This window comes from Myodes glareolus, chromosome 2 (genome assembly GCF_982192425.1).
Source record: "Myodes glareolus chromosome 2, mMyoGla1.1, whole genome shotgun sequence".
In the NCBI taxonomy this organism is placed as follows: domain Eukaryota; kingdom Metazoa; phylum Chordata; class Mammalia; order Rodentia; family Cricetidae; genus Myodes; species Myodes glareolus.
The window spans coordinates 134,102,986-134,116,294 of NC_142027.1; the positions used below are offsets into that span (position 1 = coordinate 134,102,986).

The 13,309-nt window shown below is 53.4% G+C and overlaps 1 protein-coding gene across 1 annotated transcript; it reads left to right on the top strand.

The window, feature by feature from the left end:
- The first annotated feature begins 614 nt into the window (after window positions 1–614).
- On the top strand, window positions 615–12,976 carry Sdsl (serine dehydratase like). The gene is made up of 9 exons (XM_087903765.1): window positions 615–845; window positions 4,497–4,567; window positions 4,896–5,089; window positions 5,262–5,301; window positions 5,983–6,122; window positions 7,429–7,517; window positions 8,066–8,293; window positions 11,214–11,338; window positions 12,619–12,976. Exons 1-9 carry the CDS (start codon window positions 805–807, stop codon window positions 12,810–12,812), a joined length of 1,122 nt encoding a protein of 373 aa, XP_087759891.1. The 5' UTR covers window positions 615–804; the 3' UTR covers window positions 12,813–12,976.
- Window positions 12,977–13,309: the final 333 nt, after the last annotated feature.

Below are 13,309 nucleotides of genomic sequence, written 5' to 3' on the forward strand. Positions count from 1 at the left end.
CAGGGGTTAATCATCAATCACAGGAGGGGAACGGTCACACTGCCCTAAGGGACACCTATGTTACCTGGCCCTTCTGAATCTTGCCTCTCTCATTCTGTATTTAGGGAAACTGAGACTCAGGATGGAGGAAGCCCAGGGTCTCAGCATTGTCCAGTGATATGGGGACAGAGGGGACACAGAGTCGGACCCTTCTTCCCGGGAGCTAGAGAGTCGTGTCCTCAGAGCTTCTAAGTACTTCTGTGACCCCACCCTGTCCCCCCTCCACACCTGCCTGGGCTCCCGACATGCTGCCTGCTCCCACCTCCCACAGCAAGGGCATCCTGAGTGCTGGGAGAAAGCAGGGACACGCTGTCTTGTTTGAGGTTAAAGGTCTCGGGTCTTGGCAATGGTAGGTGTCTGGTAAATATTTATTTGTTGGATGCATGAAGGAATGAGCAGCCATTGCTATGAGCAGGTAAATAACAGCCAGGCTTCTTCTGCTGGCTGTGAAACAGCAGAGTTGGGAATGGGACGTGAGTCACCCTTCCTGTTCGGACAAGATGACAGCTCCTCCTCGTCTATCGTACTTATTTTATTTTATTTTATTTTTATAACAGATTCTCTCTATGTGGCCCCAAGTGTCCTGGAACTTGCTATATAGACCAGGCTGACCTTGAACTTATGGAGATCCTTCTGCCTCTGCCTCCTGAATAGTGGCATTAAAGGCATGTGCCACCATGCCTGTACTGTGTTTTCTTGCCTCAAACCTAAGATGGCCCCCGTGTGGTCTGGGGAAAGTGGCCTGACCTAAGAACAGCTCTGGATATGTTGGACCTAGGGTGGCTGTGTTCGGAAAGTCGTCCAAGGTGAGAGGTTCCTTAGGCCTCTTGCTGGCCAGCCCCTGTGGATGGATGTTGTCCTTTCTGAGCCTCCATTGCCCCATCTGCCAGAAGAACCCAGGTCATTAACGAGCCATGAGCTGCATAAGGAAGGAGGGGAGGGTTGGAGATCCCCATGAGTTCATCTTGGCTGATCTGGTTGTGAGTCTTCACAGGACTCCACAATCAGGAACTGTCCCTTTAACAGGGAGGAGGGGCCAGGCCCTGGTGGTGGAAGCTGATCTTGTGGCCTGAGTCCAAGTTGGTCCTGGCTGGGCTGTAGTCTGTGCTGGTCTGGGGACTGTCCTTCCAGAAGGTAAGCGTAGCATTGTGGGAGTGGCCAGGAGCTGTGTGGTGGTTGCAGGGAGCAGCAAGTGGGCGTGAGGGTGGCTCCTACCCCAGGAGCAGCCGCCCTGCCTTGGGGACCCTGAGGGAGGAGCAGTCAGCCTGACTCTCTAGACTTTCTCCTGGTTCCACTGCTGTATGGTACCCAGTGGCCCCTGGGCAAAGCACCTCAGAGCTGTCCGGGTTGGAAGCAGGGTGGGTGAGAGTGAGCAGCCCTTATCAATAAGTCCCCTGCTGGAGTCACAGCTGTCTCTCCACTGCCTTACCCAGCACAGGGAGGTCCAGCCTCCTGCTCATGCCCGGGAGCTGTCACCGTGGGGAGGTGAACCAATGGGGTCCCTAGGTTGGCTCAGATGGTTCTCCACCCTGATGATGATGAGGTTGCTGTCACCAAGAGGGGCCTGGGGACAGGGTTTCAGTTCTGCTTGTTCTTACTTTTGTTCTTTTCAAGACAGGGTCTCTCTCTCTCTCTCTCTCTCTCTCTCTCTCTCTCTCTCTCTCTCTCTATGTGTGTGTGTCTGTAACGCTGGCTGTCCTGGAACTCGCTCTGTAAACCTGGCTGGCCTGGAACTCACAGTGATCCGCCTGCCTCTGCCTCCCGTGTGCTGGGATTAAAGGCATGCACCACTGTTTCCTGGCGAGTTTCAGTTCTTGAGGACAATGGTCAGCGAAGTGCCAAACAGCCTCATTTTCAATAAATGATGAGCAGGAGGAACAAGAGGAGGACACCGGCGGCCCAGGAGCTAAGATGGGGAAGCACACACCTGGGTTTGAACTCTGAGCCACGTTTCCTGACCTGTGGCCTGTGTACCAACCCCTCTGGGTCACTAACTACAAGATGGAGTTAAATACAGGAGTCCGTCAGGGGTTCACAGTGCGTTCAGAGATAACAAGGAAGGTGCTTGGCACGGTGCCTGGTTCCCAGCAAGCCCCACACAACAGTTAGCTCTTATCAAGCCACACCGGGTACAATGGACTCCTTCACTCTGTGGTTGAATTTAATCCTCATTAGGACTGGCATCAGTGTGTGGCATGGTTCGTGTTAGCTCATTAGTATCTTTCCTGGCTCCACGCCCAAAGGAGACACTTTTGTTCATCTTTAATATTCATGGTTTCCTGTTATTTTGTTGGTTTATAGTAGATCTCATCAAACTACAAGCCGGGCTCTGAGGTCGAAGTCTGTCTTCCTCACTGTGCCATCCCTGGGTCCCAAGCCCTAGCCGGGACCATGGCATGCAGCATTGGCAGAAGGTCCCAGTCCTCACAGGTTCCCTCAGCCTGTCTAGAGGATTCAGCCTGGAGCATGGCAGTGCATCCAGCTGTTCATCTGCACCATGGCCCCCAAGTTGGGGTTTATATGTATTTGTTTCCAGTTTACAGAAGAGGAAATAGGCACAGAATGGTTGAGACACTTACATGGATCACACAGCTGGGTTTTGGCTCTGGTATCTGGTTAGCCCCCAAACCTATGATCTGGGCTTGCAAGGCAGAGGTGTGGGTCAAACCAGGCTATGAGGGGTGTCTTGGTCAAGGTTACTGTTGCTGTGATAAACACCATGGCCAAGAGCAACTTGGAGAAGAAAGGGTTTATTCGGGTTACACTTCTATATCGTTATTCGTCACTGAAGGAAATCAGGACAGGAACTCAAAAGGAGAAGAACCTGGAGGCAGGAGCTGATGCAGAGGCCATGGAGGGTGCTGCTTACTGGCTTGCTCCCCATGGCTTGCTCAGCCTGCTTTCTTATAGAACCCAGGACCACCAGCCCAGGGATGGCACCGCCCACCATGGGCTGGGCTCTCCCCCATCAATCAATTAAGAAAACTCACGATTGACTTTCCCACAGATAAAGCCAGTCTGCTAGGGTTGTTTTCTCAGCTGAGGTTCCCTCTTCCTAAACGACTCTGGCTTGGGTCAAGTCGACATAAAATCTAGTCAGTGCAGGGAGTTTGGGGACCAGGCACAGCTCATAGGCCCTCTTTCCCTGTGAGAGGTCTGTTCTGTCTTTGCCTTGTCTGGGGAGTTCCAGGGCCATCCTGACAGAGGGTCAGATTCACGGACCAGTTCCCTATTTGAACCCCTGAGTAAGAATGGGGTTCAGGCTCCAGGTCCGGAGGGACAGGGTACAATCTGCCCCCTGGTGGTCAGCCTCGGAACTGCAAAGAACCTCATCAATTTTATTTTTGTTTTTGTTCCTTTTCTTCGGTGGTTTGAAATAAGGCCCTTGCAATACGTAGTCAAGGCTATCCTTGAACTCACTCTGTAGCCCAGGCTGGTCTTGAACTCTCAATCCTCTTGCCTCAGTTCCCTAAGTTTGAACCCAGGGATTACAGGTGTGAGCAACAACCCAGTTTCTTCCTTTCCCCAACATTCCTTCCCTCGTTTCTTATTTGATTTTTGTTTGTTTGCTTATAGACAAGGCCTCTCTGTGTAGCCCTGGTAGGTCTATAACTCTCTTTGTAGACCAGGTTGACTTGAAATTCATAGATCTTTATATCTCTGCCTCCTGCGTGATGGGACCAAAGGCACGCACTGCCACATCCATCTACCTCCCTCTTTGAAAACTATATTTATTATTAGTGTGTGTGTGTGTGTGTGTGTGTGTGTGTGTTTGTGTGTGTGTGTGTGTGTGTGTGTGTGTGTGAGAGAGAGAGAGAGAGAGAGAGAGAGAGAGAGAGAGAGAGAGCTACTCTGTGAACTAGGTTCTTTCCTCCCACCTTTAAGTAGTTCCTGGGGATCAAAGCCAGGTCATCTGGTTTACGTGACAAGCAGCATTTGCTGAGTTCTCATCAGAACTTTTTGCAATCTTTTAAAATTTATTTTTATGTGTGTGTTTGCCTGCATAGATGCCTGTACACCGTGTGCAAGCTGTGCCTGAGCTGGCCAGAAGAGGGCATCAGACCCCCTAGAATGGGAATTACAGCTGTTTGTGAGAGTACCAGGAACTGAACCTGGGTCCTTGGCAAGAGCATCGAGTGCTCTTAACTGCTGAGCCAGCGTCTCCAGCTGCCCTCCCCCTCTATGTTTTGAGACAGATCTTGGACAGCCCTGGCTGGTTTCAGACTTGCTATGTAGCTGGTGTAAAATCAGCACCTCACTGAGTCTGGACAAACGTAGACCTTTGTAAAGTTGCATGTACATGAGAAACCAAACAAGAGCTTACTGGCCAGTGTGACATCATAGCGTTATAACCCCAGTACTAAGGAGGATGGTGGGTTCCAGGCCAGCCTGGGCTACATACACAGGGAGACCCTGTCTGTCAACGGTAACTACAACAAAAACATCTTTGCTTTCAGAGATACAGGCTGTGGTTGTATAACTGGGAACCCAGAACCGGAAAGAGGGCCCAGGACTGCCAAGGGCAAAGGTAAGGGGATAGGGAAGGGCCCTGCCTCCCTGACACCTGCTTCACCAGTGTTTTTTATGGAAAAAAACTATGTGTGAATGAATGGATTTTTATTACTCCTTGGTCACACTCTGTGTCCCCAGCACTATGGACAGCCACAGACACTAAGTGAAAGGGACCCAGTACAGTCTGCATTGTTCAGATGGGGAAACTAAGGTCCAGAGATGGGCAGACACTTGCATGGTACTTGAAGCTTGGAAGCTGGGTTGGATATGGGGTGGCCAGGACCAGTGGGCTTGACCTTCCTTTCCCCTGTTAAGGAATCTGATCCGAGCATGCCCCCTTGCAGGTCGTCTGTGTGCCACAGGAATGGAGGGAGACTTGGCGGAGCACGTCAGGGCTGAGCCTTTCCATAGGGTCACGCCTCTGCTGGAGAGCTGGGCACTGTCGCAGGTGGCAGGCATGCCCGTCTTCCTCAAATATGAGAATGTGCAGCCAGCTGGCTCCTTTAAGATCCGAGGCATCGGACATTTCTGTCAGCAGGTGAAGGAGGATGGGCACAGACTGGGGAGGGGAGGAGGTCACACGGAGCTGTGGAGGAAGTGTGGGCAGGATAGAGGGAGAGGAATGTTGGGTGTGGATGGAGCGTCCGGCCACATCCCACAAAGGCCTCCATGACTGGAGTGACCCCCAACTCCATCTTTTCTCTCTCCAGATGGCCATGAAGGGATGCAGACATCTGGTGTGCTCCTCAGGTGACCCCATCCCTCTCTGTTTTACTAGGAGTCCTCAGGACTGGGGTGGGGGCAGGGGAGCCAGATAGCACATTGGTCAATGTCCAGAGCTCGCTTGCTCGCTCGCTCGCTCCCTCTCTCCCTCCCTCCCTCCCTCCCTCCCTCCCTTCTTTTTTTCTTTGTAAAGGCTATGTAAGGGACTCCTGGTTCTCCTGTCTCCCCTTCCTGAACGCTGGGATTGCAGGTCTGCACCATCAGGACAGTTTAGTTCTATTTTAAGGATTAGCCTCATTCGGGTCGCATTTCAGATGGCCACACACTATCTGATTTCAGTCCCTTTCCTGTAATCCGAGATTTGTGGTGGTCACGAGCGGCAGAGATCCATCTCACGGAGGTTTAAGCTGCAGGCTCCAAGTTCTGAACATCCTCAGGATAACGACTTTCAGACATGGCTGGATCCAGCCGGTCTCTTCTCTTGCTCTGTGTCTTCTGCCTTTTCTTCTCCTTTTCCTCTTTGTCCAGGCCACACAGTAGCCTGGGCAACATACTCACCCCTGAAGCAGTACGGGGTGAGGAGGTTGCGGTTTCTGATTGGGTTGATGTAGATCAGGTGTTTCCCTCTGCCAGCGGTGGGGCAGATACACAGGTGATTTACAGGGAGGCATGTGAAATCTGAGGAACTCCTCTCTCTACTGCTCCCAGGGGGCAATGCAGGCATTGCAGCCGCTTACTCAGCTCGGAAGCTGGGCATCCCTGTCACCATTGTGCTCCCAGAGAACACTTCCACGCAGGTGGTGAGGCGGCTGGAGGGGGAGGGGGCCGAGGTCCAGCTGGCTGGGAAGGTAAGGAGTAAGTGGTGGGGGAGTCGTGCTGTGTCCTCCCGCACTGCACCCCAGGGCATCTCCTCCACTTATGTTGGACAAACACTGGCCAGAACTAGTGTTTTGGTCTTCAGTCTTCTTTCAGGAGTGTGGAGAGAAGAGAGGATGGGTCGGGCAAGGGCACTTTGAGGGCTGGGACCTCTGGACGGCTCGTCCCATCCCGAGAAGACCCCTGTCAGAAGGCTGGAGAGTAGTGTCCCCCATCCTCACTGACACTTGGTACTGGGACCTGAAAGGCTGGCAGTTTGATAAGACAAAAAGTCTTCGGTGATGGGTGTGTCATTTCTTACTCTGAGACCACAATAAGAAAGTAATGGGAACATCAGAAGACCCCACACTGAAGCTGGATCCTCCCAAGCCATGGTGCCCAAAGCTATATCCTCTAAATACTGCGATACTGCACTGTGGAGCCTCCCCTCCCCCCCCTTTTTTTGAGACAGGATTTCTCTGTGTAGCCCTGGTTGTCCTGGAACTCACTCTGTATGTAGACCAGGCTGGCCTCGAACTCACAGAGATCCACCTGCTTCTGGCCTTCCAAGTGCTGGGATTTAAGGCGTGCGCCACCACATCCCACTGATTTCTGCTTCTCTGCTACCTTCCACTCACCCATCCACCTATCCCGGAACAGGGCAGGGTGGGGAGGGAAGCCCACCCTGCAGGACAGGGCATGTCCGTGCCGTCTGGGGTGTCCTCAGAGTTCAGAAGGGTTGTGCCCCCTGAGTGGGACACAACAGCTCTCTCTCACCCACACTCTTAATCCTTATTGGTGGAGTCTGTCCCAAGCAGCCCACTTTGTCCACTCCCTAGCCAAGCACTATGATCAGGAGACACCCAGAAGGTGAGCTCTGGGTGACCTATGGTGGACACAGTGTCAGGAGCCATCTCGGCCCACATCTATGCTTCAGCTCACCGTGGGCCACCGTTGGGTGACATAGACTCTCATGGACAGACTGTAGGGATCCAGCTGAAATGTGGGGTTGGTGTGAGGGATTTGTCTCCTCCTGTGGGCCCAAAGCGGGCTCCATGTCACCAGCCTGGAGTCCGTCGGCTCTGCACACACTGAGCTGCTCTGGTCCTGCTGTCATAGGGATTCGGATCCCTTTGAGTTTGAGGGACATGTGGTCTCCTTTGGCCCACACAGGGGTTGCAGTCCTCATCCTGGGAGGTGTGGTCTCTGTCAGGGGAGGTCTCCTCTAGCTCTGTAGGCGACCACAGTCCCTGTGGAGTCTGCACCCTGACTTTTTCCAGGGCTGCCACTTCTCTTTAGGTCTGGGATGAAGCCAACATAAAGGCGCAAGAATTGGCCACTAGGGACGGCTGGGTGAATGTCTCCCCGTTTGACCATCCCCTGATATGGTAAGGCTTGTGACTTTGTTCCCAGGGTGCCAGAGTGGGGGACCCTCCCTGAATCAGGGCCTGAGGAAATTAAGACCCAGAAAAGGGAAGAGCCTTCAAAGTCAGGCAGACATGGGTTCAGACCTTGCTTCTTGGGAATTGTGTTTTGTGGAAAACACATAACTGCCCGTGCCTCAGTTTCTCCTTTGATAGAATGGAAATTAGAATGCGAAATAGTCCTTATCAAACACGTGCCTTGGGGCCTCATCTGAGAAGATGAGGTAGCGACCAGGAAGCCCACTGAGGCACAGAGAGGTCAAGACACTTGCCCAAGGTCAGCTGGTCAGGGGTAGAGACAGGGTTCTGCTTCAGAACCCCAGCTGGTCCTAAGTCACAGGCTGGTTCCTCTTAACCCTCCCTGATAGGGGTGTTTCTTCCCAGAGTGGAGAGGGTTGAGTGAGCAAGGATGAGGCAGAGGGGACCCTGATACATCATCTCGCCTCTTCAGTGGCCAAGGAGGGGTCTCCTGTCCTGGGAGCCCCATTGTTTGCTCCACCCCCTCCCCACAGGGAAGGCCACGCCAGTCTAGTGCAGGAGCTGAAGGAGTCGCTGGGGACCCCGCCAGGTGCCGTGGTGCTGGCGGTGGGGGGTGGAGGACTCCTCGCGGGTGTGACTGCCGGCCTGCTGGAAGTAGGCTGGCAACATGTGCCCATTGTTGCGATGGAGACCCGAGGGGCACACAGCTTCAACGCGGCCTTGCAGGCAGGCAGGCTGGTCACGCTGCCAGACATCACCAGGTGGGTCTGGATGGAGCATCTGAGGGGGTAGAGGGCGAGGTGTCTCTGTCCTGTGGTCTCTTTGTACAAGGTGGTGGGGGAACCCCGAAGATCGACTTGTCCTGAAATTCTTATTTTATTTTACCTGATTTTCTGAGATAAGGTGTCTCTGTAGCTTTGGAGCTGTGTAGACCAGGCTGGCCTCAAACTCATGGAGATCCGCTTGTCTCTGCCTCCCAAGTGCTGGGATTAAAAGTGTGCGCCACCACTGCCTGGCTTGTCCTGAAATTCTAACCACTGTCACAAAAATCCAAGTTAGAGGGTGTGAAAAAAAACAAAACAAAACAACAACCCAGGTTTATGGGTATACCCCGTCATCCCGACACTTAAAAGGTTGAGGCAGGAGGCTTGAGAGTGGAGTTCAGCCCAAACTTGCATAGAGAGACCCTGTCTCAGAATAAAGGCGTGGGTGGTGCTGGAGAGGTTCAGTGGGCGTATGCCTGCCTCAGAAGCGTGAAGACTCCATCTCAGATTCTTAGCACCAACATAAAATCTGGGTATAGGGCTGGAGAGATGGCTCAGGGATTAAGAGCATTGCCTGCTCTTTCAAAGGTTCTGAGTTCAATTCCCGGCAACCACATGGTGGCTCACAACCATCTGTAATGAGGTTTGGTGCCCTCTACTGGCCTGCAGACATACACACAGACAGACTATTGTATACATAATAAATAAATAAATAAATATTAAAAATCAAATCAAATCTGGGTGCAGTGGCAGCACCTGTGACCCCAGAACTGGGAGAGAGGAGCATGGCATATCAGAGGGACTTGTTGGCCACTCAGCCTAGCAGAAGAGGTGAGCCCCAGATGCAGTGGGAGACCCTGCCTCAAAACCATGCAAATGCAAGCTGGCCAGCTTCCCAGGGCCGCTGGAAGAGATGCCCACACACAGGGCCCAGGAGATAGATCTGGAAGATCAGTAAAGGTCCTGCCTTGCCAGCATGAGGACCAGCGTTCAGTCCCTGGCACCCGTGTCAAACAGCGGAGCATGGTGGTGTGTGCTTGTAGTCTAGTCCTGGGCAGGCAGAGGCAGGCGGAGCCAGGCTAACGAGACCCTGCACCTAAGAGAGAGAGAAAGGAAAGGAAAGGAAAAGGGGGCTTACGCTAGAGTGGCAGCCCAGCTGTTTAAGCCCCAAGCCAGGCACAGCAGAAGCACCACGTGATACCCACAGGTTGCTGCTTCTGTAGACATCACCATCCCACACAGGTGAGGTACATGGGGGTGATCTAGGGACCCCCCTTGGTTTGGGGGGTCACTTCTGTCCCCAGTTCCCTTCTTGACCATATCCTCACACCTACTATGTCATTGTCTTAGTCAGGGTTTCTATAGCTGTGAAGAGACAATTGTGACCACGGCTACTCTTAGAAAGAACGTTTAAGTGAGGTGGCAGCTCATAGTTTCAGAGGTTCAGTCCCTTATCCTCATGGTGGGGAGCGTTGGGGCACACGGTGCTGGAGCAGGAGCTGAGAGTCCATCTTGCAGGCAGCAGGAAGTAGACTGTGACCCAGGGTAGTTTTGTGAGCAACGAAAACCTCAAAGCCCGCCCCCACAATGACACACTTCCTCCAGCCAGGCCACACCCACTCCAGCAATAGTGCCACACCCTACGAGACTATGGCGGCAAAGTACATTCAGACCACCACAGTCATTGATGCTTGGTGTGGGGCCACAGCCTCCCCTGTCCACTGGATCAGCCTTGTGGCCATTTGTGTGTGTGTGTGTGGGGGGGGCATGTGGCACAAAACCACGTTCTTCACTTATTCAAATTGTAGTCAGTGTTTTGTTTTGTTTTGTTTTGTTTTTTTTGATCCCGCTGGCGTGGTGGCACATGCCTTTAATCCCAGCACTCGGGAGACAGAGGCAGGTGGAACTCTGTAAGTTCAAGGCCAGCCTGGTCTACAAGAGCTAGTTCCAGGACAGGCACCAAAAGCTATAGAGAAACCCTGTCTCGAAAATCCAAAAAAAAAAAAAAAAAAAAAAAAAGAGTTTTTGAGATGTAGCCCAGGATAGCCTTGAATTCCCCATGTAGTTGAGGATGGCCTTGAACTGATCCCCCTTCCACGTGCTAGGATTATAGGTGCACCCCACCACATCCAGTTATGGGGTGCTGGGGATGGAACCCAGGGCCTCATGCTTGCTAGGTGAACACTCGTCTCACTGAGCTAGACTCTTTGCTCGGTGCTGGGAGCAGAGCCCGGGGTTTCTTCTAGTATGTTATTGAGAGAGTTCAAGACCAGCCTGGACTCTGGTGTACTGCCACTTAGCTCCACTTCCTTTGTAGCCCAGGCTGGCCTGAACTTTCTCTGTAGCCCACTAGCTACAGCCCTCTACAAGACTTATTAGTCTTGACTTGTGCCTGTCCTCACCCCTCTCCCAAGCCTGCAGCCAAACTTCGGGCTCTCTCCCTCCCTCTGCCGAGGCCTCTCTTTCTGTCCTTGTGATGGCTGAAGGCTTGTCCTGCCCCTGCCCCTTTGCACACGACGTTTCTATGTCTGGAACACTCCTCATCTGTATTGCTTGTCTCCCCTTGGATGTCAGCACAGAGAAACCCCACTGCCGTTTCCTGGGGTGCCGGTCCTGATGCTCCCCACAATGTACAATGTGGGTGCTCATTCACTTGCACCCCCTGCCCTGGATACAGGACCATGGCCTCAGACATGGTTCTGACTCTGAGCTCTGACAGGGTCCCACTAAGTTGTCCAGGCTGGCCCCGAACTCTTTCTGTAGCCCAGACTGACCCTGAACTCTCTCTGTGTGTAGCCCAGCATGTCTGGGCTTCCGGACATCCTGTCCATCACAGGATGTGGATGACCTGGGGCTCTGCAGGGCAGGGCTCTGATGTGTCTGCTCTTCCATCTTCCCCCTGCTCATCCCCCTACAGTGTAGCCAAGAGCCTGGGAGCCAAGAGGGTGGCTGCGCGGACCTTGGAGTGTGCGAAGGAGTGTGAGATCCTCTCTGAGGTGGTGGAAGACCGGGAGGCTGTGAAGGCAGTGCAGAGGTTCCTGGGTGAGTGCAACCCAGGCCATCTGTCCACAGCAACCCTGTCCCCAGCGTCTGAGGCGGGCTGGCTGGGCAGTGATGATGTCACGGGTGTGTCCAGTAGTGAGGAGGAGAGGTCTTAGGCAGCTTCAGCACGTTGGCACATGCTCCTCCTACCTTCTTGCCTCTGGACGTCCATCCTGGCCCCATCGCCTAATGCTTGTCCACGGTGATGGCTAGTGGTCCATTATGGTGCCTCCTCCAAGAAGCCACCCTGATCTCGCTACACCCCCTCACTAGCTAGAGACTACCAATACACTCACCCCTCTGCCTACAGCTGCTTGGTTTTTATCTACTGTTTGGTGTAACTGGGTGGGGGTAGGGCTTTGTGTCTTAGCCACCGTTATGTCCCTAGGATCTTCCAAACACAGAGGCAGGCAGAGACTGAGGTATTTGTTGAACGAATGGGTGAATGTATGAGTGAGTGGGGAAGATGGATAATGGATGGATGGGCGGTAGAGGGAGAGAAGGATGAATGGATGTGTGGGGGTTGGTGGGTAGGGAAGGATAGGTGGATGGATGGATGGGTGGGTGGATGAGTGGGTGGATGGATGAGTGGGTGGATGGATGGATGGATGAGTGGGTGGATGGATGGATAGATGGATGGATTGATGGATAGATGGATGGATGGATGGGTGGGTGGGTGGATGGATGGATAGATGGATGTGTGGGTGGATGGGTGGATGGATGGATAGATGGATGTGTGGGTGGTTTGGTAGATGATGGATGGATGGATGGGTGAATGGATGGATGGATGGATGGGTGGATGGATGGGTGGGTGGGTGGATGGGTGGGTGGATGGATGGATGGAAGGATGGATAGATGGATGAATGATGGATGGATGGATGGGTGGGTGGATGGGTGGGTGGGTGGGTGGGCGGATGGGTGGTTTGGTGGATGGGTAGATGGATGGGTGGATATGCGGATGGGTGGGTGGGTCAGTTGGTGGGCAGGTAGTAGGTGGATGGACACATTGAGCAGGTTGATGAATGAACAATCACATGATGGGTAGGAGATGGATGGATGGATGGCTGCTGGCTGGCTTTACAGATGAAGTCTACACTGATGGAGGGACAGAGAGGCAGCCAAGTGATGGAGTAAGGAGTAGGTCTGTAGAGAGTCAGCCTTGTGATGGCAGAGGGGTGAATGGTGGATGAGTGGATGGATGGATGGATGGATGGGTGGGTGGGTGGGTGGACCCTTCCTGCTGAGCACTGACTGACAGTCCTCCCACTTCCTCCCCACAGATGATGAGCGCATCCTGGTGGAGCCTGCCTGTGGGGCCGCCCTGGCTGCTGTATACTCAGGCATCCTGGGGAGGCTCCAGGCTGAGGGCCGCCTGGGCCCAGCCCTGGCTTCCATTGTGGTCATCGTGTGTGGTGGCAACAACATCAGTAGCCAACAGCTCCAGGAGCTGAAAACCCAACTGGGCTGTAGCTGAGGGCTCCCGGGAACCCCAGAGAGGCTCCTGGACACCGTCGTGGCCACCCAAGGGAGTGTCCTACCCTCCTCCTACCCTCGTCCTACCCTCCTCCTTCAGGTAGACCTCTTGGATTGCTCCCAGGGGCTCCCTGCAGTCCACTGAATAAACCTGCCTGAGCTGAGTGTGTGGTTTCCACAGGTTCTGTGTTCTTACCCCTCGAGCTACACAATCCTGAGGCAGGTTATGAGACAGTGACTTCTCATCACCTCATGGGTGGCTCCCTGGAGGAGACGATGTCACCTACTTAACTGCTGGTAACTTTTCCGAGAGCTCTTGAGTCCTTCTCTACATCAACGTTCAACAAGTCCCTGTCACAGTGTGTGTGTGACTCACCTCTTTTTTCCACGGACCCACTCTCAGATCGTCTGCCTGCACTGTGTTCCCCCCAGACCTGCAGATTTGACCCTCACTGGTCCCTTGGAGTCACAATCTGAGTGTGTGTGTGTGTGTGTGTG

Excerpts from the sequence above, each read along its gene's own strand:
- Sdsl (XM_087903765.1), top strand. The coding sequence starts at position 805 with ATGTTGGACCTAGGGTGGCTGTGTTCGGAAAGTCGTCCAAG. Across the intron at positions 4,568-4,895 it reads CAGGACTGCCAAGGGCAAAG|GTCGTCTGTGTGCCACAGGA; the intron begins GTAAGGGGATAG and ends GCCCCCTTGCAG. Across the intron at positions 5,090-5,261 it reads TCGGACATTTCTGTCAGCAG|ATGGCCATGAAGGGATGCAG; the intron begins GTGAAGGAGGAT and ends TTCTCTCTCCAG.